Source organism: Gorilla gorilla, chromosome 3, assembly GCF_029281585.2.
Source record: "Gorilla gorilla gorilla isolate KB3781 chromosome 3, NHGRI_mGorGor1-v2.1_pri, whole genome shotgun sequence".
Classification (NCBI taxonomy): Eukaryota; Metazoa; Chordata; class Mammalia; order Primates; family Hominidae; genus Gorilla; species Gorilla gorilla.
The window spans coordinates 178137921-178162085 of record NC_073227.2 but is presented as its reverse complement, the minus strand read 5'-3'; the positions used below and the strand labels follow the sequence as shown (position 1 = coordinate 178162085).

At 35.8% G+C, this 24165-nt stretch overlaps 1 protein-coding gene across 3 annotated transcripts in view; it reads right to left on the bottom strand.

Annotated features, from left to right (window-relative positions):
• The window catches only part of GLRB (glycine receptor beta), a 96194-nt gene that overhangs the window by 51030 nt on the left and 20999 nt on the right, over window positions 1-24165 (bottom strand). For all 3 annotated transcript variants that reach the window (XM_004040556.5, XM_055384213.2, XM_019026063.4), the window contains exon 3: window positions 555-661. In XM_004040556.5, the coding sequence (XP_004040604.1) occupies window positions 555-661 (107 nt within the window). The remainder of the gene's footprint in view (window positions 1-554; window positions 662-24165) is intronic.

Sequence of the window (24165 nt, the reverse complement as noted above, 5' to 3'; positions counted from 1 at the left end):
AGACTACGTAATCACTTTTGTTCACAAAGCTAACGTGCTTTTAAAAATCATACGGCCAATTGTTTTTTCAGCAAAAGAATAGAGAGAATTTTCTATTAATGTGAAATAATAACAAAAAGTAAGAAAGACTCTAAATATACATCAGAACTGTTCTCTTTCCCTAAATGAGAAAATCATCATTCTGCAAATTATAACTCTGGTGTCTGTGAATGAAAGCCAGGTCTATTTCCAGAGCCTAAATTTTAAACCACTAAGGTTAAGAATAGTACTTAGAAAACCCATTGCGGATGTTGGCCTATTAATTCACAGTATATCCTTTTTTGAATTTTTAAAAACAGGTAACCTATAAAACACTTAGAATTCATATTTTACTTATCTGAATATTTTAGGCATTGAATTGCTCTGAACTTAAGGACATTTTTGTTATATATCACTTTGAAATCTTACTGTTTTGAATATCACAAAGCATATACATATAAAATATCACAAAGCTCTAAACATATAACATTAATTTTTAAACAATAAAAATGAGTATTTATATGGGGGAGACAAACCTTTGAAGTTTGGTCTTATCCTGGGATCATAACTGACCAATAACCTGTTCAAGATATTGCTAGTGGAGTTGGCAGGTACTCGGGCAAGGTCCTCTGCTGACTGCTGACTATAAGAGAGAGAAAAATCCTGATAAGTAGTTATAAATAGCAAACAACAGAAATGGGTAATTCTCATTGGGAGGACAGACTGCCTTTTTGAGACAAATCCACAACTATAGTATGGCTTTTTCTTCTTTTTTTAAATTTATTTTATTTTATTTTATTTTTATTTTATTTTATTATTATTATATTTTAAGTTTTAGGGTACGTGTGCACAATGTGCAGGTTAGTTACATATGTATACATGTGCCATGCTGGTGTGCTGCACCCATTAACTTGTCATTTAGCATTAGGTATATCTCCTAATGCTATCCCTCCCCCCTCCCCCCACCCCACAACAGTCCCCAGAGTGTGATGTTCTCCTTCCTGTGTCCATGTGCTCTCATTATCCAATTCCCACCTATGAGTGAGAATATGCAGCATTTGGTTTTTTGTTCTTGCGATAGTTTACTGAGAATGATGATTTCCAATTTCATCCATGTCCCTACAAAGGACATGAACTCACCATTTTTTATGGCTGCATAGCATTCCATGGTGTATATGTGCCACATTTTCTTAATCCAGCCTATCATTGTTGGGCATTTGGGCTGGTTCCAAGTCTTTACTATTGTGAATAGTGCCGCAATACACATATGTGTGCATGTGTCTTTATAGCAGGATGATTTATAGTTCTTTGGGTATATACCCAGTAATGGGATGGCTGGGTCAAATGGTATTTCTAGTTCTAGATCCCCGAGGAATCGCCACACCGACTTCCACAATGGTTGAACTAGTTTACAGTCCCACCAACAATGTAAAAGTGTTCCTATTTCTCCACATCCTCTCCAGCACCTGTTGTTTCCTGACTTTTTAATGATTGCCATTCTAACTGGTGTGAGATGGTATCTCATTGTGGTTTTCAAATAGAAATAGAGACTAGTAAATATTGTTAAAAACCCAAAAGACATTGTTATTAAAAATATATATATTTTAACAATTAACTTTACTAAATGTATGAAACACTGCTCTAAATACTCCATGTTACTTTCTATAAAGTAAAATTAAGCAGACAGGTTACTTGTTCTGAAGCAACCTGCCATTGAAATCTAGGCAAGTACAAAGGGAGTGCACACAATGAGAAAAAAACAGGAAAGAACATTTTTTGAACAATGTGTAATATTAGCCTGCCAACACAAAAACAATCTGACCAGAGAGATGGTCTAAGAATTCATAAGAAAATCATGCTGATGTTCATAAAATGATATTCCCCAAGAAATACAGTGAACATTTTCCTCACTCAGTAAAATATGGCAGCTTGGGAGGCAGAAGGGAATTGGTAAAATACTTTTCACTATTATCAGATAAATGAAACAAGTAAAATACTCTATACTATACAGAGCTGTAAGAGATAACTACCTATTGCTTTTCTGTATATATTTGTCATGAACTCTTTATTAAGAAGAGGAAAATCTGCATTGTTTTGCTATTTTAATTAACTTTGAATAATGATAAGTGACAAAATTGGTGGTTGCTTAAGAGCCCTTTTTTAGAAAGGCACTTTCTTGGAAGCCAAGGAAAATGTTTTGTTGTTTTTGTTTGGGTTTGGTTTATTTTACCCCTCATAAAGTCTTATGCATAATAATTTTTCCCATTACCTACACACATACACAAAATCCATGACAATCACAAGGAAGAGCAAAACTCTACTTGAAGCACCTAGCACAGCCTTTTCTGTATTGATATGGTAAAAAGTCTCAGTTTCATAAATTATATTAATTTATATGAAGGAAACTTAGATGCAACAGGCTTGGCTTTGTATTGAAATCAAAACTCTTTATCTATTAGGCATTTCTGAGTTTATTTTCATACAATCTGCCGATAAGAGGCAACCATTGTAGGTGAGATATAACAGAAAAAAAGTATGACATAATTTAATAATACTATGAATTGATATAGACAACCCTTTCAAACAGAAATTCAGTCAGAGTGCAAAGCATTTTAAAAAATGAAAATCAATCAGTTAGACCTCCCAAAAGTGCAGAGATCATACGGATTTTTAAAAATTGCTTCTTGTGGCTTTATTGGCTCCAATATCACAGCTTCATAAACTTAAGGGCTGGTAATTAGATTTTCCAATTCATTGCAGGTAAAACTATAACTTCCTTACAGCCAGTTGTCATCCATTAACAAAAGATGGAAAACTCTAAAGAGAATGAGCGCATGTGGGAAAATTGGATATTAGGGTGCAAATTAGCGTTCAAGCCTATCTACAAATTTTCTCATTCAAAGGAAGAAAAAGAATTGATTGATTACAAAATACACTTGTATTGGATCAATTCAGGACTGCTATTATTGTGTCTCTTCATATAAAATCTTTTACAAGTACATTCCTTCTAAACAATGAAAAGACAACATGAAGACAATTAACACTAAATTTTGTAGTTTAGAACTTTCCAGCTGATTTTTCTGCTTCTAGCTGTAGGCTGTGTCAGTCAAACTCATTTTTAGCCCTTTATCTCACTACCAAATTTTGTCCTTCTTCCACAGAATCAGTCTCTCTTCCTGGAATATTGTAACTTCCATTCTTTATTGTACTAATCTAAACTAAACCTGTCCTTTTAAACCTCATCTCCTTTGTAAAATCTTGCATCAACCATGCATTCTTACTCTAATAAACATGAACTAATAAATATATTGTTTGGCAATGATTTTGTAGCTTTTCTTTTCTTATCTATGGGTATATTACCAACTAGACAAAATGAAAACAGTATGATTATTGAGGGATTCATGGCTTCTATATATCTGTAGTTCCCTACTGTTTTTATAGTATTAAATACACATTGGTTCAAGTACTTCCAATCTGCCATCTCTTCCAGGTATATTTCAGCCTCATGTTGCCTGTGCTGTAAGGGGTAAGCAGTTCCACTCGTTATTTCCAGAGGAAGAAGAACATTTTGTCCTGTGGCACTCTCTTAGGAGTAATGACTTCCCCCACCCTCAGAATCTTCCCAGCACTGACCATTGCTGAACTACTAGCAACGAGGAAGAAACATTCATGATTGGCTCAGATCAGTATTCTGGTGCGGAATGAATATTGGAGAATCAACCATTATGTCCATCACATTCTTTCATTTGATAGTCATGTTCATGTGATTAAACAGAAGAGATATTAGCCACACAGAAAGCTGTTATTTTGAGGGAGAGAATGGTAGAAAAACACTGGTAGAAGAGTAAGAGGTAAGTAAATGAACCTGTAGAGTACGTGGTGTATGAAGAAACTAAGACAGCAGGATTAAGAGATTTTTCTAAGGTGGTAGAGCCAAGAATGAAACCTGCTCCATGGTAAGCCTGCCATAGTGTAAGTGAAATATTATCTATCTTCTTATTACCATCCATACACATATTGCTTTAGGGCATATGTATTTTACCTTGAGTTCTATTCATCTTACTAAGCATTGTTAAAAATCATTAGTACTGAAAATATAAATTGGCCCTTTCTATCAGTTCACTCTTCTACCATCTCCAAATGTTTTTCAACTCTCCACTGTTAAAAACAAATTTTTGTTCATTAGCAACAAAAACTCAACATTGTTTGACAAAAATCTTTTGAAAATCGAACAATCAAACCAAAAAAAAAAAAACCCAGGGAATATACCAAATATCATATGGCCCCTTTTCTTCTATTCTTATTTGTGTCAATATATATTTTCATGTCTCAGCTGCAGGTAACTTGGCATAAATGTTTAATCAACAATTCACATTTATTTGTATTAGAAATATAGAGATGTTTTAAAATTTAAATAAAATTCCATGTAGTTTATATTCACATGCATGAACTCAGGATTTTTCCCACCTAAAAAAAGTTAAAATCATATTTTTTAGCTTATCAATACTAAAATAACATTAAAATTATCTCTACATACTAAAATATACTTAAGAGATTAAATGGATACAGTCACTTTCTTTTAAAGAGTTAAAACAATTTGCATGTAACATATTTTCCTTTGTCTGTATGTTACTATGTATCTCCTTATAATTTAGAAAGTAAGTTAGTATTACTTAACACAAAATAAACACGAAAAAGGAGAGTTAAATGATTTAAATTAGATCACACACTTAATGCCTGCTTTGTTATTAAAGTCTTCATATTCTGAATCTCAGTCCAATGTTTTATGCATTTGACTATGCTATTTTATTTTAAGAAATCTATCAACAATTCCAATACATTAAAAAGCAGGATTTATTTCTTGGAAATATGACATTAATTTAAGAAAATAACTTATTCTACTTGGGCAAAGTGATCAAATGACTAGAGAAAATAGAGTTTTATATCAAAAGCCTTTTACAACCAGTCGTCTTTTGTTCACTTGCCTAAACTTGAACCAATGTCATTACTAATATGTAAAGTTATGCAAGGAATGTGTCAGACTGTATAGCTGTATGATGTAATATTTTCCAGAACTAAAGGAAAAATCCAGAAATTTATTTCCAAAGGAGGACGCTCAGTTTTCTATTAACTGTAGAACATTCTTTTTTTTTTACATGACCCTTCAGTGACCACAGTGCACAGTTTCATTTCAAAACAGGTGTGGATGAGTATATTGTATTAATCTTCTTGCTAAAACTAGAAATCTGAGTCTAAAGGAATTGTTTTATTTCTCCATAGAGCAATAAATGCAATGACAATTGTCAGAGGCCGTCTCAGACCTGAATGTAGTAAGTGTGGGGCTGCGCAGCTTTCAGCTGGACATGAACTTAAACAAATACAAAGCCACAGACACAAGGGTAGAATGAGGATGTAATATGTGTTGGTTGTACCATTTCTCATGCTCTAAGGCAGTGATTCTTTGCCTCTTTGTTAGATAACAGATGTCTCTGAAAATCTGATAAAAACTCTACACTTCTCCAAAAAGGGTATACAAAATTTGTGTTTCTGAGGGTTCCTGTACCACAAGTTAAGAAATTCTTCATGGAAACAGATCAATCATCCTCCCTTCTACAGCAAGCAATTCTGACTCTGTGGGATGTTTTGATTACTGTTAATTCTGCTTTTCAGACACAGCAAGATACAAGAAAACATAAGGTATTATTGTTGGTGGAGGTTTTAGATGGAAGATTCCCTTTCTGAATACTACACTAAAAGGACTCAGAAAGGAATTATATCAAAGAAAACAATATAACTATAAATAGTGGCAACCGTGATGTTATTAGTCATTATTTTAAAGCTGGTAACCTCATATAAAGTGAAATGAGAAGATAATTTTTTTTTAAAAGCAGGTATCTTACAGTAACAGAAATTAAAGAAATGTTCAGAAAAAAAAAAAAACACCATAATGGAAATATGTCAATGGAAGGACACCAGAACAAACTGAGAGGGTTCCCAGTGGCCAAAGCTGCAATGATTTGAGCAACAAAATAAAGTAGTATTGTATTATAGTACAAAATAAAAATTCCAGAGTCCATACAGATAAAAATAAGAATTGAATAAATGGGGAAATATAGACAAATCCCTCATGAAGAATTCCAAATAATTAGTGTAGATCTTCTGCTTTCTAATTGGTGGAAAATAACTCCCCACTCCTTAGTGTGAGCTGTGCATAGTGACTCCCTTCCAAAGAGTTCAGTCTGCAAAGGGGGGGTGCGGAAAGAGTAACTTTATGGCAGAGAAACTCCATGGGCACTCTCCTCAGCAGGTGATCAAGTTAACCTCAACCGTGATAAGTCATGTTGATAATATGGACCCTTGATATGATGTGATGAGAATCACATTTTAACCCGCGGGTCTTCCTCTCAAAAACCACATAACCTAGCCTAGTCACGGGAAACACATCAGATAAATCCCATCTGTAGGACATCCACAAAATATTTGACAGATACTTTACTAAACTCTCACAGTCATCAAAAGTAAGTAATGTGTGAGTGACTGTCACGGCCAAAAGAAGCACAAGAAGGCATGACAACTATGTAACATAGTATCCTGGAAGGGATCCTGTGACAGAAAACGACTTAAGGTAAAGACCAAAGAGGTCTGAATAAAGAATGGACTTGACTTATTAATATTCTATTAATATTAGCTCTTTAATTGTAAAAAATAAATAAATAAAAGCACCATACTAAAGAAAAATAAAAATAGAGAAAATTAGGTGCAGGGTATTTGGGAACTCTCTGTACTACCTTGGAAATTTTTCTATAACTCTATAAAGCTATTCTAAAATAAAATGTTTATTTGAAAAAAAAAAAAAAAAGAGAGAGAGAGAGACCAGGAAAGACACTGAGTCAGGAGAGCCAATTGCACTCCTGACTCCAAAATCCACAGCCTTAACTGGAAGCAAACTATGTATATAATAATCACATGGAAGTGAAACCTTGATCACGTGTTAAGGCTGGGGCTTATGAAAAAAACACTGCTACTGGTCTGTAAATATAAATGTATTAGAAGTTCAGCATTACATTTCCATCTGTATGCAATAATTTTTAGATAATCAGATAAACAGACATACAAAGACAGACAAATACTTCATGTATTCAGCTAATAAGTTAAATTGGTGGTTATTCATGAATACACATAACTGTGTAATTATTGTGGAGTATTTTTTATTTTTGTATTTTCCTACTTATCCTATAATTTACTATCACCTCTCTTGACAGCTTCTGGATTTATTTTCCATTCTGTTTTCACAGATTAAACTGTGAACAGTTTTATGAATGCAGACAGTGAGTGATACCTTTTACATGATTAGTTTAGTTTAAACTTATTTGAAAAGAATGTGTTTATGAGTGTGTGTATGTGTGTGGCAAAGTCTGTCATGTTATTATGGGCCAAGAGTCATAATTAAGAAGAGTGTTCCACAACATTCATGTTATTTATCCCCTCACCTGGGTTTCAGGAACTGTTGTAGCCTGTGGAAACATTTTCAAATCTTCTCTAGCTCCAATTATACAATTACATCATCCATGGCTCAAAGAAAAAATATTTTGCATAAAGTAGAAGCAACTATTTGGAGAGATGCTAGATTTTTAATACCAGCAATTTGCAAATCTCATTGAAGGCTATCTGTTGGTCACTTTTAACTTCATATCTCATGTGAGATTACTCATTCTATGAAAACCATGTAGAAGTATCTTCTATTTATACCGTATATTGCTCAACTGTAAAACATTATACATTCTCACTAATTCTAATGGGTTTGCTAATGATCTCCAAACCTCTTTGACATAAAGAGTTAAACCTCAATCCAAACACAATGTTTACTGTGCCATTACTTTCCATACTGTACAGAATAGAATTACATCCTGGCCCAGCAAGTACAAATCCATAGTTACGACTTCTAACTCTGCAACCAACTGCAATGATACTTAGCTTTTCTCAATTTTCCATATACAGCAAAAACTTAAAATATTTCCCTCCTGGCCCAACGAAAATATCTATATGAAAAATTACACACACACACATATACACACACACTAAATTTGAGTAAAGTGTGGGTATGATTGAAAAACACTTCTCTGAGAGTCAAGAGACTAGTGTTCTAACCCTCAGATGGACCGTAAGCTTCCCACATGATATTGGGCCAAGCACTTACCCTCTGTGAGCTTCAGTATAGTCACCTTTAAACCAAAGGTTAAATTAGGTGAGGTTTCAGAGCTCATTCAGTTGACAATCTGATTTTACCTATGGTGGATGCTGCGGTGCCCCACCATCAAGGTCACCCCTCCAGGAATGAGCTTGCTCCTGGGAATGTTGGCTGCCTACAGTTCAGAGCTGAGTGTCTTCTGGAATAGCCTTTGGCTGAAGTAAGGTGTCTTGTCCTAGAGGCAGCCCATACCCAGTGACTTTGATAGGGGTAATATGAAGGTGGCTGGGTCCCTTTCTACTAATTAAGACAACCCTGAAGGGCCATCCCGTCTTCAGAGTTCCCAATGGCATGGACTGATCACTCAGTTGCAACCCCACTGTTCCTGTGTTTAAGCCTGCTTTACTCCCTCTTAAGACATGTTCCCAAAAGTAATCCCTTTTTTCATGCAAATTTTCATCTCAATGTCTCTGTTTCTAAGAGAATTCAACCTACAACATCAACTAAATACTAAGTTTCCTTAAGGAGCTTTACCAGTTATGCAATCACCAATATGCTAAATTTCTCTCTCACTTTAGTCATTCCTTAATTCATTTAACAGTTTCAGAGAATTTCCTATGTGCCATGCACTTGCTATGTACAGGTTATGCACTTGAGAATCAAACATACATGATCTTTATTCTGATATAAAAAATGGTATTTAAAGCTGTGAGTTTAGATAAATTTGTTTATGGATTCTCAAGGTTGGAAATAGATTGGATTCAGCTGCGGAATTCTAGAAACTACTGATACCTCATCCCATCACCCATATCTAGATTTAATTAGTTTTGGATGTGGCCTGGGCATCAGGGTTTTTAAAAAGCCCTTCAGATGATTTTAATTATCAGAAGAATCACTTGTTTGAAAAGAGAGTTTATGGTTTAAAAAAAAGACATGGAATTGAAATGTGAGGAATTGCAACATTTAATAAGCAGATAGGAAAAGATAAGCCAATAATTCAAAGAATAAATAGCCCAGGAAGAAGGGGTAAATCCAGCAGTGTGTGGCACCAACAGAACTCAAGGAAAAAAAACTCAACTCATGAAAGAGTTGGCTAACAGGGCCAAAAGTTGCTGAGAGGTTGAGATGAGGACTGAAAGCTTTCCATGGGATTCAGCAAAAGAAAGAACTTTTTTTCAGTTGAGAAAGAGGCTAGATTGGAGTGGATAGTATAGTAAGTAGTAGGTGAAGAAATGAATGAGGGACTGCATATGACTCTATTGAAAAGTCTGTTTCCCTAAGAGTGACGTCAGCAAGATAGTGAAAAAGGAAGCCCTGGACGCTTACTCCCCCTCAAGGACATAACAATTCAACAACAAATGGATCAATCTTCTTTGAGAGAAATTCTAAAACTAGTTGAGAGTCTTCTGTACCTCAGTTGAGTATGAAATCAGCCACACTGAACTCGTAGGAAAATAAGACACCCTCCAGCCCTAATCCCCACCCCTAAAACCCCAGCACAGCATAATATAATTATGAGGGAGTCCTCAGCTTACAGCTTCTTCCTCTGGAGTGAAGCAGTTGGACCATACACTTAGCATCTCAGCTTTTGCACATACTACCAGAGAGACTGCTTCTATCTCTCCTGTCTTGGAAAGCAGATAAAGCACATCATACACTAGCACACTAGGCCCCTGAGGACTACAGAGAAAAAAGTAACAGTTTTCACTAGCATGAAGACATGCCACAGCTCCTCCCCAAAGCTCAGTGCACAGCAAGGAAGGGAAGTAAACCCTAGCTCCCAGCTTCTCCCTGAGAACACTTGAACCACATGTCTGCCATCCCAACTTTTTCTGGTGCTACTCAAGGGACTGGCTTTTCTCTCATCTGTCTCAGAGCACTGATAGGGCCCAGTATGCACTAGACCACTGAAGGCTATAAAGAACAAAACGGTGCTTTGAACAAGTGTGCAGAACTCATCACAGATGCTACCCGAGCTCAACACAGAGTGAGCACGTAAAAAACACCAGCGCCCAGATTCTTCTTGGGGAAGGAAAAGAGATGGATCATAGATCTGGCATTCCAACTTCTCCAAGAGCTACCAGAGGAATTTACTTCTACCCACCTTTCTTGGAGGATAGACGGCCTAACAAACTCTGGACACCTGGGAGCCACTTAAAAAAAGGCAGTGATTTAGACTACCAAGAAGGTTTGAGAGACGCACAGAAACTGGCCAGGTTGAATGGTGAAGGTCTTCTCTAGCACACGATCAATCTGTGGAGACTGGGAGATGTAGAGGTTTTTCTGCTGCATAGATAACAATACAAAGACTCAAGAAAAATAAAGAAACAGGCAAACATGATCCAAACAAAGGAATAAAATAAAACTCCAAAAACCAACCCGAATGGAATATATGAATGACAGAAAATTTGAAACAAACAGTCATATCTTTATAAATAATAAAATGTTCAACATGCTCAGGAGAACAATACACAAAGTATGAATTTCAACAAAGAGAAAATTTTAAAGTGAAGCAGGTAGAAACCTTGAAGCTGAAGAATATAATAAACTAAAAAATTGAACAGAGAAATTCAGTGGCACATTAGAATAAGCAGAAGAAAGAATGAGCAAACATAATGACAGGTCATTTAAAATTATTCAGAGCAAAAAAAGAAAAAACAAAAGAGTGAAGAAAACTTAAGGGTCTAATAAGACACTGTGATAATGTAACTTATAATAAGATATATATATATATATATATTTGATCTTCATTCTTGCTTCCTAGAACAGAGCTCCTAAAACCTGTAAACACTCTGGAGTGATGAATGTCTTCTGTATGCTAATAAGATGACTGGCAGTTCATGGCCCCTAGAATAGCCTTAGGATAGGGGCTGGTCACCAGAAAGACCAAAACATGATTAAAGAGTTGGGACTTTCAGCCTTACTCCCACCCCGCAACCTTCAGGGAGGGGAGAAAGGTTGAAGGTTGAGTTGATCACCAACGGCCAAAGATTTCATCAATCATGGCTTTATTATGATGCCTCCATAAAAAACCCAAAACACGGGGTTTAGAGAGCTTCCAGAAAGGTGGAGACATAGAGGATTGTAAAGGATGGTGTACCCAGAGAGGGCACGGAAGCTTTATGCCCCTTCTCACATGCCTTGTTCTATGCATATTCTCCATTTGCCTGATCACCTATATCGTTTGTATAATTCCTTCACAATAAATGGGTAAAAATAAGTGAAGTGAAGTGTTTTCCTGAGCTCTGTGAGCTGCTCTAGCATATTAATCAAACCCAAGGACATGATCAGGGGAATCCAGATTTACAGTCAGTTAGTCAGAAGTACAGGACACAACCTGGGGCTTGTTATTGGCATCTGAAGTGTGGGGCAGTCTTCTTGGACTGAGCCATTGAGCTGTGTGATCCAACACTATCACCAGGAAAATAGAATTTAAAAATAAATTGTAGGACAAACAATTGGTATCCCCTGGAGAACTGACTGGTTGGCATCTGAAGCAAAATGCCACACACACATCTGTTTTCAGAAGTATTCTACTGGAGAGTACAGTGTAAAAAACACACTTAGGCTTTTCCTACAGATTCCATCAAGCAGACCAAGATAGGCATTATGGGAATTACAGAAGAAGTAAAAAGGGAGAAATAATTAGGAAACTAATTCTAAGAAATAATGGCTAAAATCATCCCAAATCTGAGGAAGGAAATGAACATTCAGATTCAGAAATCCCAGAAAGCCCCCAAAAAGATAAAACTAAAGTAATACACACAAATTGTATTAGTCCAGTTTCTCCAGAAAGACATAGCCAATAGGAAATACAGCCATACCTCAGACATACTTAGAGATCAGTTCCAAACCACCACAATAAAGTGAATATTGCCATAAAGTTAGTCATACAAATGTTTTGGTTTCCCAGTGCATATAAGAAACTAAACTGTAGTCTGCTAAATGTATAATAGCATTATGTATTAAATAAGAAACATACCTTAATTTTAAAATACCACTAAAAAATGCTAACAATCATTTGAGCTTTAAACAAGGTTTCATCTTTTTTGCTGATAAAAGGGTCTTGCCTTGATGTTGATGACTGCTGACTGATTAAAGTGGTGCTTGCTGAAGGCTGGGGTGGCTGTGGCAATTTCTTAAAATAGACAAAAGTGAAGTTTGCTGGATCAATGGACTCTTCCTTGTAAGGCAGATGTGTCTTTAACATGCAGTGATGTTCGAGATAGCCTTTTATCTACAGAACATCTTTCAAAATTGGAGTCAATCCTCTCAAACTCCTGCTGCTTTATAAACTAAGTCCATGTAATAATCAAAATCATGAGTTGTCATTTTGACATTGTTCTCAGTGTCTTCACCAGAAGATCTGAGTAGAGTCCATTTCAGGAAACCACATTCTTTGCTCATCCATAGGAATCAATGCCTCTTCTGTTCAAGTTTTATCATGAAATTGCAACAATTCAGTCACATCTTCAGGTTCCAGTTTTAATTTAAGTTTTCTTGCTATTTCCACCATCTCTGCAGTTAATTCCTCCACTGAAGTTTTGAACTACTCAAAGTCATCCAAAAGTTATAATCAACTTCTTCCAAACTCCTGTTAATGTTGATATTTTGACTTCCTTTCATAAATAACAAATGTTGTTAATGGTGTCTAGAAGAGTGAATCCTTTCCAGAAGGTTTTCAATGTATTTGGCCCAGATCCATCAGAGGAATTACTATCTATGATAGATATAACCTTAGTAAATGTATTTCTTAGATAATAAAACGTGAAAGTCAAAATGGCTCCTTGATTCATGGTCTGAAGAATGGATGCTGTGTTAGCAGGCATGAAAACAACTCCTTGTATAATACATCTCCGTCAGAGCTCTTGGGTGACCAGGTGCATTGTCAATGAGCAGTAATGTTTGAAAATGAGTCTTTTTTCCTGAGTGGTAGGTCTCAATAGTGGGTTTAAAGTCTTCAGTAAATCATGTTGTAAACAAATGTGCTGTTACCCAGTCTTTGTTGTTCCATTTCCAGAGCACAGACAGAGTAGATTTTGCATAATTCTTAAGGGCCCTAGGATTTTTGAAATGGTAAATGGGCACTGACTTCAACTTCAAGTCACCAGTTGCATTAGCCCTTAACAAGAGTGTTAGCCTGTTCTTTGACTGGGCATTGACTTCTCTCTAGCTATGAATAATGGTGTCTTCTTCCAATATAAGGCTGTTTAATCTACATTGAACATCTGTTGTTTGGTATATTCACCTTCATCAAAGATCTTAGCTAGATCTTCTGGATAACTTGCTGTGGCTTCAACATCAATACTTGCTGTGCCACCTCACACGTTTGTGTTATGCAAATGGCTTCTTTCCTTCAACCTCATGAACCAACCTCTGCTAGCTTCCTAATTTTCTTCTGCAGCTTCCTTACTTCTCTTAGCTTTCATAGAATTAAAAAGAGTTAGGGCCTTGCTTAGGATTAGACTTTGGCTTAAGGGAATGTCATAGGTCATTTGGTCTTCTATCTAGACCACTTAACCTTTCTCCAGCTCAGCAATAAGACTATTTCACTTCCTTATCATTCATGTGCTATGAGAATGGCACTTTTAATTTCCTTCTAGAAATTTTTCTTAGCATTCACAACCTGGCCGTTTGACAAAGAGGCCAAGCTTTCAGCCTGTTTTGGCTTTTGACATACCTTCCTCACTAAGCTTAATCATTTCTAACTTTTGGTTTAAAGTGAGAGACATGCAGCCCTTCTTTTCACCTGAAAACTTAGAGACAATTGTAGAGATATTAATTGGCCTAATTTCAATGTTGTTGTATCTCAGAGCATAAGAAGGCTTGAGGAGAGGGAGGGAGATGAAAAGACAGACTCCCAGTTGTTCATACACCACATTTAGTAAGTTTGCACTCTTATGTGGGCATGATTTGTGGCACCCCAAAACAATTACAACAGTAACACCAAAGTTCATTGATCACAAATCACTCTAACAGATGCAATAATAATCAAAAGATTGAAATATTGTGAGAATTACCAAAACATGACACAGAGACACACTGGGAACACAAGCTGTTGGAAAAATGATGCCAACAGACTAGCTCAAAGCAGGGTTGGCACAAACCTTTAATTTGTGTTTTTTAAAATGGCAGTATATAGAAGATGAGATTTAATAGTGGTATTGGCTCACTCAATTAAAGAGGCTGAGAAGTCTTAGGATAGGCTATCTGCAAGTTGGACACCCTGCAATGCCAGTAGCAATGGTTCAGTCCAAGTCCAAAAGTTTCAGAACTAGGGAAGGTGATGGTGTAATTCTTAGTTTGATATTGAAAGCCTGACAACATAGAGGGCTGAGTCCCAGGTTCCAAATACCAGGGAGCCTCAAGTTCCGATGTCCAAGGGAAAGAGAAAAGGTTGTCTTAGCTCCAGGAAAAAAAAAAGAGATAGAGAGAAAGAATTCACCTATCTTCTGCTGTTTTATTATATTCAGGCCCTCATCCAATTGGGTAGTGTTCACCCACATAGAAGGCAGATCTTCTCTACTCAGTACACCAACTTGCATGCCCATCTACTCTGAAAACACCCTTACAGACACACACAAAGGTAATGCTTTACGAGCTCTCAAGATATTCCTTGTTGTAGTCAGGTTGACATCTAATCAACATGCACATTCTAATGACATTGTCAAGAGCAAAAACAGAGAGAATTGAGAAAGCATCAGGTTAAAAGCCACTTGTCAAGTACATGTGAACCTCCATAAGACTATCAGTGGATTTTTCTGCAAAAAAAATCATACATCCCAAAAGGCAGGGGGATAATACATTCAAAGAGCTGAAAGAAAGAAAAAAGAAAAGAAACTCAACCAAGAGTACTCTACATGGCAAACTTGCCCATCAAAAATGAAGGAACAACTTTCCCAAAACAAACAATAGCTGAGGGAATTCATCACCACTAGATATGCCTTATAAGAAATGCTAAAGGGAGTTCTTCAACTTAAAATGAAAGGATGCTAAAATGTAAAACTTGGTAAAGTTATATATAGTCTAATAAAGAATATCATATTACTATAATGGTGATGGTTAAATTATTTTAATTTTGATATAATTTTTTTAAAAAAGAGATCTACTTTCGATTTAAGGATACACATAGGCTGAAAGCAAAGAGATGAAAAAAGATACAAATGTTAACCAAATTAGAGCATGGGGTGACAATACCTAGATAAAATAGACTTTAAGTCAATTATCATCATAGAAGACAAAGAAAAACATTACATAATGATAAAAGGGTAAATCCACCAGGAAGATGTAACAATAATAAGTGTGCATGCATCCAACATAGGGCCACAGAAATTTATAAGGAAACATTGATAGAACTGATAAGAGTAATAGGCTGCAATACAATAATAGCAGGAGACTTCAATACCCTACTTTCAGTAATAGACAGAACAATCAGACAGAAAGTCAACAAAGAAACAGTGAACTTTAACAATATTATAAACCAAATATAAAAAACAAATACAGAACATTTCATCCAACAGCAGAAGAACTACATTTTTCTCAAGAAGACATGGAACATTCTGCCAGATAGATCACATGTTAGGTTCCAAAACAAGTCTTAAATAGTTTAAGAAGATTGAAATTACATAAAGTATCTTTTTCAAACACAATGGAATGAAACTGGAAATCAGCATCAAAAGGAAAGCTGAAAAATTCACACATGTTGAAATTAACACATTTTGAACAACCAGTGGGCTAATGAAAAATATTAAAATTAGAAAATACGTTGAGACAAAAAAACACAACATACTAAAACATGGGATACAAAAAAAGAAGTACTAAGAGGGAAGCTTATAATATAAATGTCTATATTAGACAAGAAGATGAAACTCAAATATATAGCCTAACTTTATATTAATACCTCAAATAACTAGAAAAAGAAAAAAAAAGCCCAAAGTTAGCAGAAGGTAGAATATAATAAAGACTAGAACAGGAAAAGAAATAATAGTAATTTAAAAAATTTTTAAATAAAATTCATAAATGTTAACAAAATTTACAGCTAGAATAACAAAGAAGAAAGAAGATGCAAATAAATAAAATCAAAAGAAGAAATCAAAATCAAAATGAAAGAAGGGGCATTACAACTGATGCCACAGAAACACAAACGATTGTAAGAGACTACTCTGAACAATTATATACCAACAAACTGGATAACCTAGAAGAAATTAATAAAATTCTTGGCACATACAATCCACTAAGACTGAATCATAAAGAAATAGAAAAGTTGAACAGACTTATAACTAGTAAAGGGATTGAATCAGTAATCAAAACCTCCCAACAAAGAAAAGCCCAGGACCAGATGGTTTCACTGGCAAATTCAACCAAATATTTAAAGAATAAAAGCCAGTCCTTCCCAAAATCTTTCAGAAAATTAAAGAGAAAGGAACACTTCCAAAGTCTTTGTGAGCCCAATATTGCTCTGATACCAAAACTAGAGGAAAAAAAAAAACACATCAAAAGAAAACTACAGGCCAATATTCCTGATGAACAAAGATGCAAAGCTCCTAAACAAAATACTAACAAACTCAATTCAATAGCACATTAAAAGGATCATACACCATGACCAAGTGGGATATATAACCAGGATACAAGGATAGTTCAACATACAGAAATCAATTAATGCCATAAACCACCCAAATCAACAGAATGAAGGATAAAAATCACATAATCATATTAATTGATGTATAAAAGGCATTTGATAACATTTAACATCCTTTCATGATTAAAAAATGCCCAATCAACTAGGAATAGAAGGAAATTACTTCACATTATAAAAGTCCTATATGAAAAGCTCACAGCGAACATCATTCCCAACAGTGAAAACTGAAAGCTTTTATACTAAGATCAAGAATAAGACAAGGATGCCCATTCTTGCCACTTCTGTTCAACATGGTACCTAGCACACAGAGTAATTAGATAAGAAAAAGAAAAGGAAGACATCCAAGTCAGAAATAAAGCGAATTGTCTCTGTATGCCAATGGCATAATCTATGTAAAGGAAACTCTAAAGACTACACACACACACACACAAACACACACACACACACACACACAGTTAAAACTGATAAACAAATTTCAGTAAAGTTGCAGGACACAACATAAAAACATCAACTGCTTTTCTATATACCAATAATGAATATCTGAAAAGGAAGTTAGGAAAATAATTCCGTTTGTAATACCATCAAAAATAATAAAATATTTAGGAATAAACTTAACTAAGGTAATCAAATACTTGTCCACCGAAAACTATAAAACACCAATGAAAGAAATTAAAGCCACAAACAAATGGAGAGACAGCCCGTGTTCATGGGTTGGAAGGCTTAATATTGTTAAATGCCCATACTACCCAAAAGGATCAGCAGATCAATTCAATCTCTATCAAAATCCCATTGGAAATTCATATAGAAAATTTTTACAAAACAATTCTAGAATTAATGTGAAACCACAGAGTATCCCAAACAGCCAAACAATCTTGAGAAAGAACAATGCAAGAGTTAAGTAATGTAGAACTATGCTTGAAGTATAAACTATGCTCTAACTGCCATAAGATTTTAACTTTTCTTTAGCAGCTAAACAAGCACTGGCCTCAAGGTAAGCACAATTAAAGAACTGCAGCTCACCACCAGACACTGACTGACTGACACCCTGTTCCACAAGCCATAACTACAGCTGTGATTGGATGAGAGACTGATTTCAGCAACTTTCTCCTGATAAGAAGACCACTGGCCATGGACTGGTTTTGGGCAGTTTCACAGAGGCTGAGCATTTGAGTGCCTTTGCGTCCCTATTGTCCCTACTTCACTTTCTTTTTTTTTTTTTTTTTTTTTTTTTTTTGAGACGGAGTCTCTCTCTTTTGCCCAGACTGGAGTGCAGTGGCGTGATCTCAGCTCACCACAACCTCACCTCCCAGGTTCAAGGGATTCTCCTGTCTCAGCCTCCTGAGTAGCTGGGACTACAGGCGTGCATCCCCATGCACAAGTAATTTTTGTATTTTTAGTGGAGACGGGGTTTCGGGGTTTCACTATGTTGGCCATGCTGGTCTCAAACTCCTGACCTTGTGATCCGCCCACCTTGGCCTCCCAAAGTGCTGGGATTACAGGCGTGAGCCACCGCCCCCAGCCCCTACTTCACCTTTTGACATAGAGAACCTAATTGTAACACATTTAAATGCCAAGTCTCCACCCCAAGGTGAACATGGGATACATGTAACATGTTTGCTTGCATACAACCTCCTTTCATGAATATTCAGAGTTCCTCCCACAGCCTGCTGAATATATATACTTGGCCAACCTGTTCAGCATAAATTCCTGTCTCGATTTTCCCTCCATCAAAAGTACTTGTTTTTATTTTTTTTTAAGCTGGAGGCTGTGCTTCCTGCCTTCAGGTTGTAATCTCCTTCTTAAAATAAAGGTCTCCTTTCTAAATTTATATATTGTGTAATTTTTAAGTTTATAATAGAAGAAAATATTACTTAGCCTTTAAAAAGAAGGAAATCTTACTGTATGCAACAAGACAGATAAACCCTGAGGACATAATGTTAAGTGAAATAAGCCAATCACAGAACGACAAATGCCATATGATTCTAATTATATAAGATACCTAAAAGTCAAACCCATAGAAGCGGAGAGCAGAATGGTGGTTTCCAGAGGCTGGGGGTAGGGAAAATGGGGAATTGCCATTGAAGAGGTATAATGTTTTAATTATACAAGATGAATAAATTCTAGATATGTGCCTATAGTTAACAATACTGTATTGTACACTTAAAAAATCTGTTAAGAAAGCAGATCTCATATAAAGTGTTCTTGCCATAATAAAATTTAAAATAAAACAACCTCTAGTGATAATCCTCCCAAAACAATCCACACTGTATGTATACATACAACATGATGACTTTTTGAGCTATTGCTCAATTTAGCACAGAAAAAAATTCATTAAAAATTAGTTGGCACCTTTTTACTGAACCAATTGGGTTATTATTATTTGAACTGTTTGCATAGCTATTACTTGAAAACACAATTTAAATTCTTGGCTTTCTGCTAAGGAGAATCTGGCACATGACAAGATAAAAAGTGAATAGTACCAGGATGAAATGTCAATGAATGTAGTTCTAAATATTTCAACTTTAAAAATTAATAAAATACATCTAGTTTTTTAACAACCGCCCCCGCCCAACCCCGAATCCTCCCCCCCAAAAAAACAAGTTTGACTCTATGGACTCTAGAAAAGGAGAAAGACAGAGTGAAAACTAGAGATGGGTGTAGGGTTAAGAAATGTGTTGGCATTTCTCTTTTTAATAGACTAATAGAAAACCTAAGTATACTACAGAAGATGCAGTTGAAGGAAAAACTCGAAAAAGTTAACCCCAATTTCAGGTCCCCCCTCACCACAAAACAGTAGGCAATGAGATCTAAATCTCATCCGAATTAGTCTTAGATGAAACAAAGGAGAACTTTCTCATTGTAAGGAGGGGAGAGGTGGAGTGAAATGGCAATATAGGGGAGATTGTGTGGCTGTTAGTGGAAGATTGAGTCATAGATTAAGTTTCCTCCTTAAAAGTTTCAAGTTAAAAATTGAGAACAATGTTCTTATGTATCTGCCAGAAAATAAGAGGTCTTGCATGAACACCTAGAAGATAAAATATGGAATATACTACATTGTATTTTAGAACAATTCAGAACATTATAGGTCACCAAAAATATATTATTTATATTTTATGTTATATATTAATGTGGCTGTTTTTAAAATTTATTTTAAATATATTATGATACAGTATTCAGTACTGTTAGTAAATGATTAATACCATGAATTATTAATATCATCTATCACCTGTAATTTTCTGCATTTTTCTAACACTGCTTTTGGGGGAAAATGTTCTTTGAATGCAAATTTTCAAGTGTTGAAATTATTTGTCCCTTGTAGAATTCATACTTAGAACTACACAGTCTGAAGACTGCCACATGTATATACCCTCATTCATTCAATAAATGTTTAGTAAGTGTCTACTACCACCAGGCATTTCTCTCAGCCCTGGAAAAATACTAGCAAACAAAACCCACAAAAACAGTTGACCTCATGGAATTCAACCCCAAATTCATAACAGTAATTGGCCACAGGGTGGGCACCAAAAATTTCCTAGTTCTCATTTTTCAAAGTGTACTATTCAGTGTCATAGTTTGTATTTGCTAAGGTTCATATAACCAAAATCCCAGATCTAGCCACATTTATGAAAAAGGTGATTATTCCAAGCTGAAAGTAAATGTCTTCATTCCCAACTGGTTTCTGTTTGCTTTGCCTTCATGTTTTTTTTAATTTAATGTTTGAATACAAATTAGAAATAATTGAGTCCATACTATGTCAGTGAAAACCCCAGCAATTTACCTCTGTGTGTATTAAAATGGAAAAGCTAACTCTAAAATATACATCAAAATGCAAAGGACTTAAAATAGCCAAGAAAATACTGGAGAAGAACAAGACTAGAACAGGATATACCCTACTAGGCATTCAGCCTTAGTAATAGGGGAGTGTGTTACTGGCACAAGACTAAACTAATATACCAGTGAGACAGAAAAGAGAAGCAAATAATTGATTTACAATAAAGACACAACGCAATTTACTAGTATTGTACAGGATTTTTCAATAAATGTGCTGTATTAATTGGATATGCCTATTTTAAAAATGAGTCTTAACACTATCCCATATCACATAGAAAAGCAAGTTGAAATGGATTACAGATCTAAATGTGAAATATAAAGTAATAAAGCAAAAATAATCAAAATAAACTGATGTTCATTACCTTGAAGTAGAGAAAGATTTCTTGAGACAAAAGAATTAAAAATGAGTAACAAATCAGATTTTATTAAAAATAAGTTCTTCAATTCATCAAAACATACTGTTAAGAAAGTTAAAATGCATAAAAAGAATGGAAATTTGTAGTATCTATATCTGACAAATGATTTGTTCTAGAATATATAAAGAATGCCTACATGTTAATAAGAAAATCAACATTTTTTAAAGTAGGCAAACACTTGAAAAGTCATTTTGAAAAATAAGTTTACAGGTGAAAAGGTGCTCAATAACATCAATCATCAAGGAAATGCAAATTAAAACTACACTGAGATACCATTATACTCACAGAAGATGGTTAAAATTAAAATGATTACCAATAATATCAAGTTTTTATGTGGAAGTGGAACAACTGAGACTCGATGGGAGTATAATTTGAAAACTATCCATATCTTCTAAAGTTCAATAAACATATATCCTATGATACAAAAAATTTTACTCTTGGATATGTGCCCAACAGATATGAATGTTTATGTCCAACAAAATACATGTATAAAAATGTTCATAACAGGCTGGGCAAAGTGGCTCACATCTGTAATCCCAGCACTTCGGGAGGCCAAGGCGGGCACATCACTTGAGGTCAGGAGTTCCAGACAGCCTGGCCAACATGGTGAAACCCCGTCTCTACTGAAAATACAAAAATTAGCCAGGTGTGGTGACACATGCCTGTGATCCCAGCTACTCGTGAGGCTGAGGCAGGAGAATCGCTTGAACCCAGGAAGCAGAAGTTGCAGTGAGCTGAGATTGTTTCACTGTACTCCAGCCTGGGTGACACAGTGAGACTCTGTCTCAAAAAAAAAAAAAAAAAAAAAAAAAAGTTAATAACACCTTCAGTCATAATGACCCCAGACTGAAAACATTATGAATATTCAATAGTAACAGCTGAACTTCACCTGAACTCCTAGAATACTGAATGGTTAAAAACTAACTCCAGTCTTCATGTTACAGGAAGCACCTTACTGTAAATAACTACCCTGCCCCATATGACCTAGACAAGACCGGTGGATGACCCCCTTGCTTGCCTATGATAAGACCAGACACAGACCTTCCAAACATCCCTTCTTTGTCTCATAAACGAGTAGCTGAGCTGTTTGTCCTCACTGACCAATCTGAACTAAATGTTCACTAACTCAACTTGACCAAACTTTAGTTAGGTTTTTCCCTTCCCTACATGTCCCTCAATTTTCTCCTGCCCCTGAGGTTAAGCAGTCACCGGAAGGCATTCTCCTTTTATGAAAAAAGTGATTTTCAGTCGGGCACAGTGGCTCATGCCTGTAATCCCAGCACTTTAGGAGGCCAAGGCAGGTGGATTGCCTGAGGTCAGGAGTTCGAGGCCAGTCTGGCCAACATGGTGAAACCCTGTCTCTATTAAAAATAGAAAAAAAATTAGCCAGCATGGTGGTGTGTGTCTATAATTCCAGCTGCTTGGGAGGCTGAGGCAGGGGAATTGCTTGAACCAGGGAGGTGGAGGTTGCAGTGAGCCGAGATCATGCCACTGCCCTCCAGCCTGGGTGACAGAGCGAGACTCCATCTCAAAATAAAGAAAAGAAAAGAAGAGAAAAAAGTGATTTTCTGGGATTATCATCCTTGTTTGCAAAGGGCTAACTCTCCTTAATGGCCCCTCCTAAGAATCAGCTTATAGCAAAGAAAAACTGTCTCATCATGGCACCTGCTCATCCCACTCCCCAGCAGCTGGTTCCTTCCAGCCTCATTTATTGCTATAAAAGAGAAGCCCTTTCTGACCTTGGAGAGGCTAATAGATCTTACAATCAGAGCATTCTCCCTATTGCAAAAGTCTTTTCAAATAATGTCTCCTTACCTAAGTTTGGATTTGTCTTTTCATTTGACAGTAAAATCGATAAATATATTATAATATATTCATAACAATTAAATAGTACACAGCAATGAAAAGGGAGGAACTACTCCTATACCAATGAACATGGATGAAATCTCACAGATATGATATTGAAGAAAGGAATCTAGATACAAAAGAGTATAAATTGTTATTACTCCATTTATATTATGGTCAAGAAGAGGCAAGACCAATCTAAGGCAATAAAAATGAGAACAGTAATTAACACTTGGAAGGAGGTATTGACTAGGATAGGGCATATGGGAAATTTCATTTTTTTTTCTTTTTTGAGACAAAGTCTCACTCTTGTCCCCCAGGCTGGAAAGCAGTGGCAGGATCTCGGCTTACTGCAACCTCCGCCTCCCAGGTTCAAGCGATTCTCCTGCCTCAGCCTCCCAAGGAGCTGGGATCACAGGCACCTGCCACGATGCCTGGCTAATTTTTGTATTTTTAGTAGAGAGGGGGTTTCACCATTGTGGCCAGGCTGGTCTCGAACTCCTGACCTCAGGCAATTCACCCGCCTCAGCCTCCCAAAGTGCTGGGATTACGGGCGTGAGCCAGTGTGCCCGGCTGGGAAATTTCTTGACTACTAGAAATGCTCTATTTGTTTGTCTGGGTGGTGGATTCATGAGCTGTACGTAAAAAGTCATTAACCATACCATTAAGATTTATATATTTTGCTGAATGTTGGAACTCAACTTTTTTAAAACATGGAAAAAATTAGGTGGACAAATTTGGGTGCCCTAATACATAGCCCATCAAAGTCTTCCACTAACTAAAGCAATAGAAACAAATTTTGTAATTTATAAGCAAACATTTGTTCTATATTTGTATCTCTCATACTTAAAATTGCAAGAATAATAGTTCAATTCTTAGGCTGGGAAGTGAATACATAGGTGTTTATTATCATTCTAGAAAATCACTTCTTCATAAAACATCTGTTTTCAGATTTAAATTAGGCGATAAAAGTAACGAACATAGAGTAGCATCTAACACTTTGTGTGATAACCAATTCACAGTAACCTATTTTATGTCACATGTAGAGAAAGAGAAATCAATGTTACAAAAGTATTAATAAGAAAACTAGTCAGAAAAAATCTAATGGAGTCCAAACCAGTTGAAAATTATCAATATATGGTTTGGCTAAGCAAATACACACAATATCTCGATTTCTTATATATATCCACACACTATAAATTCATCTATCTTATTTTCCAAATCATTAC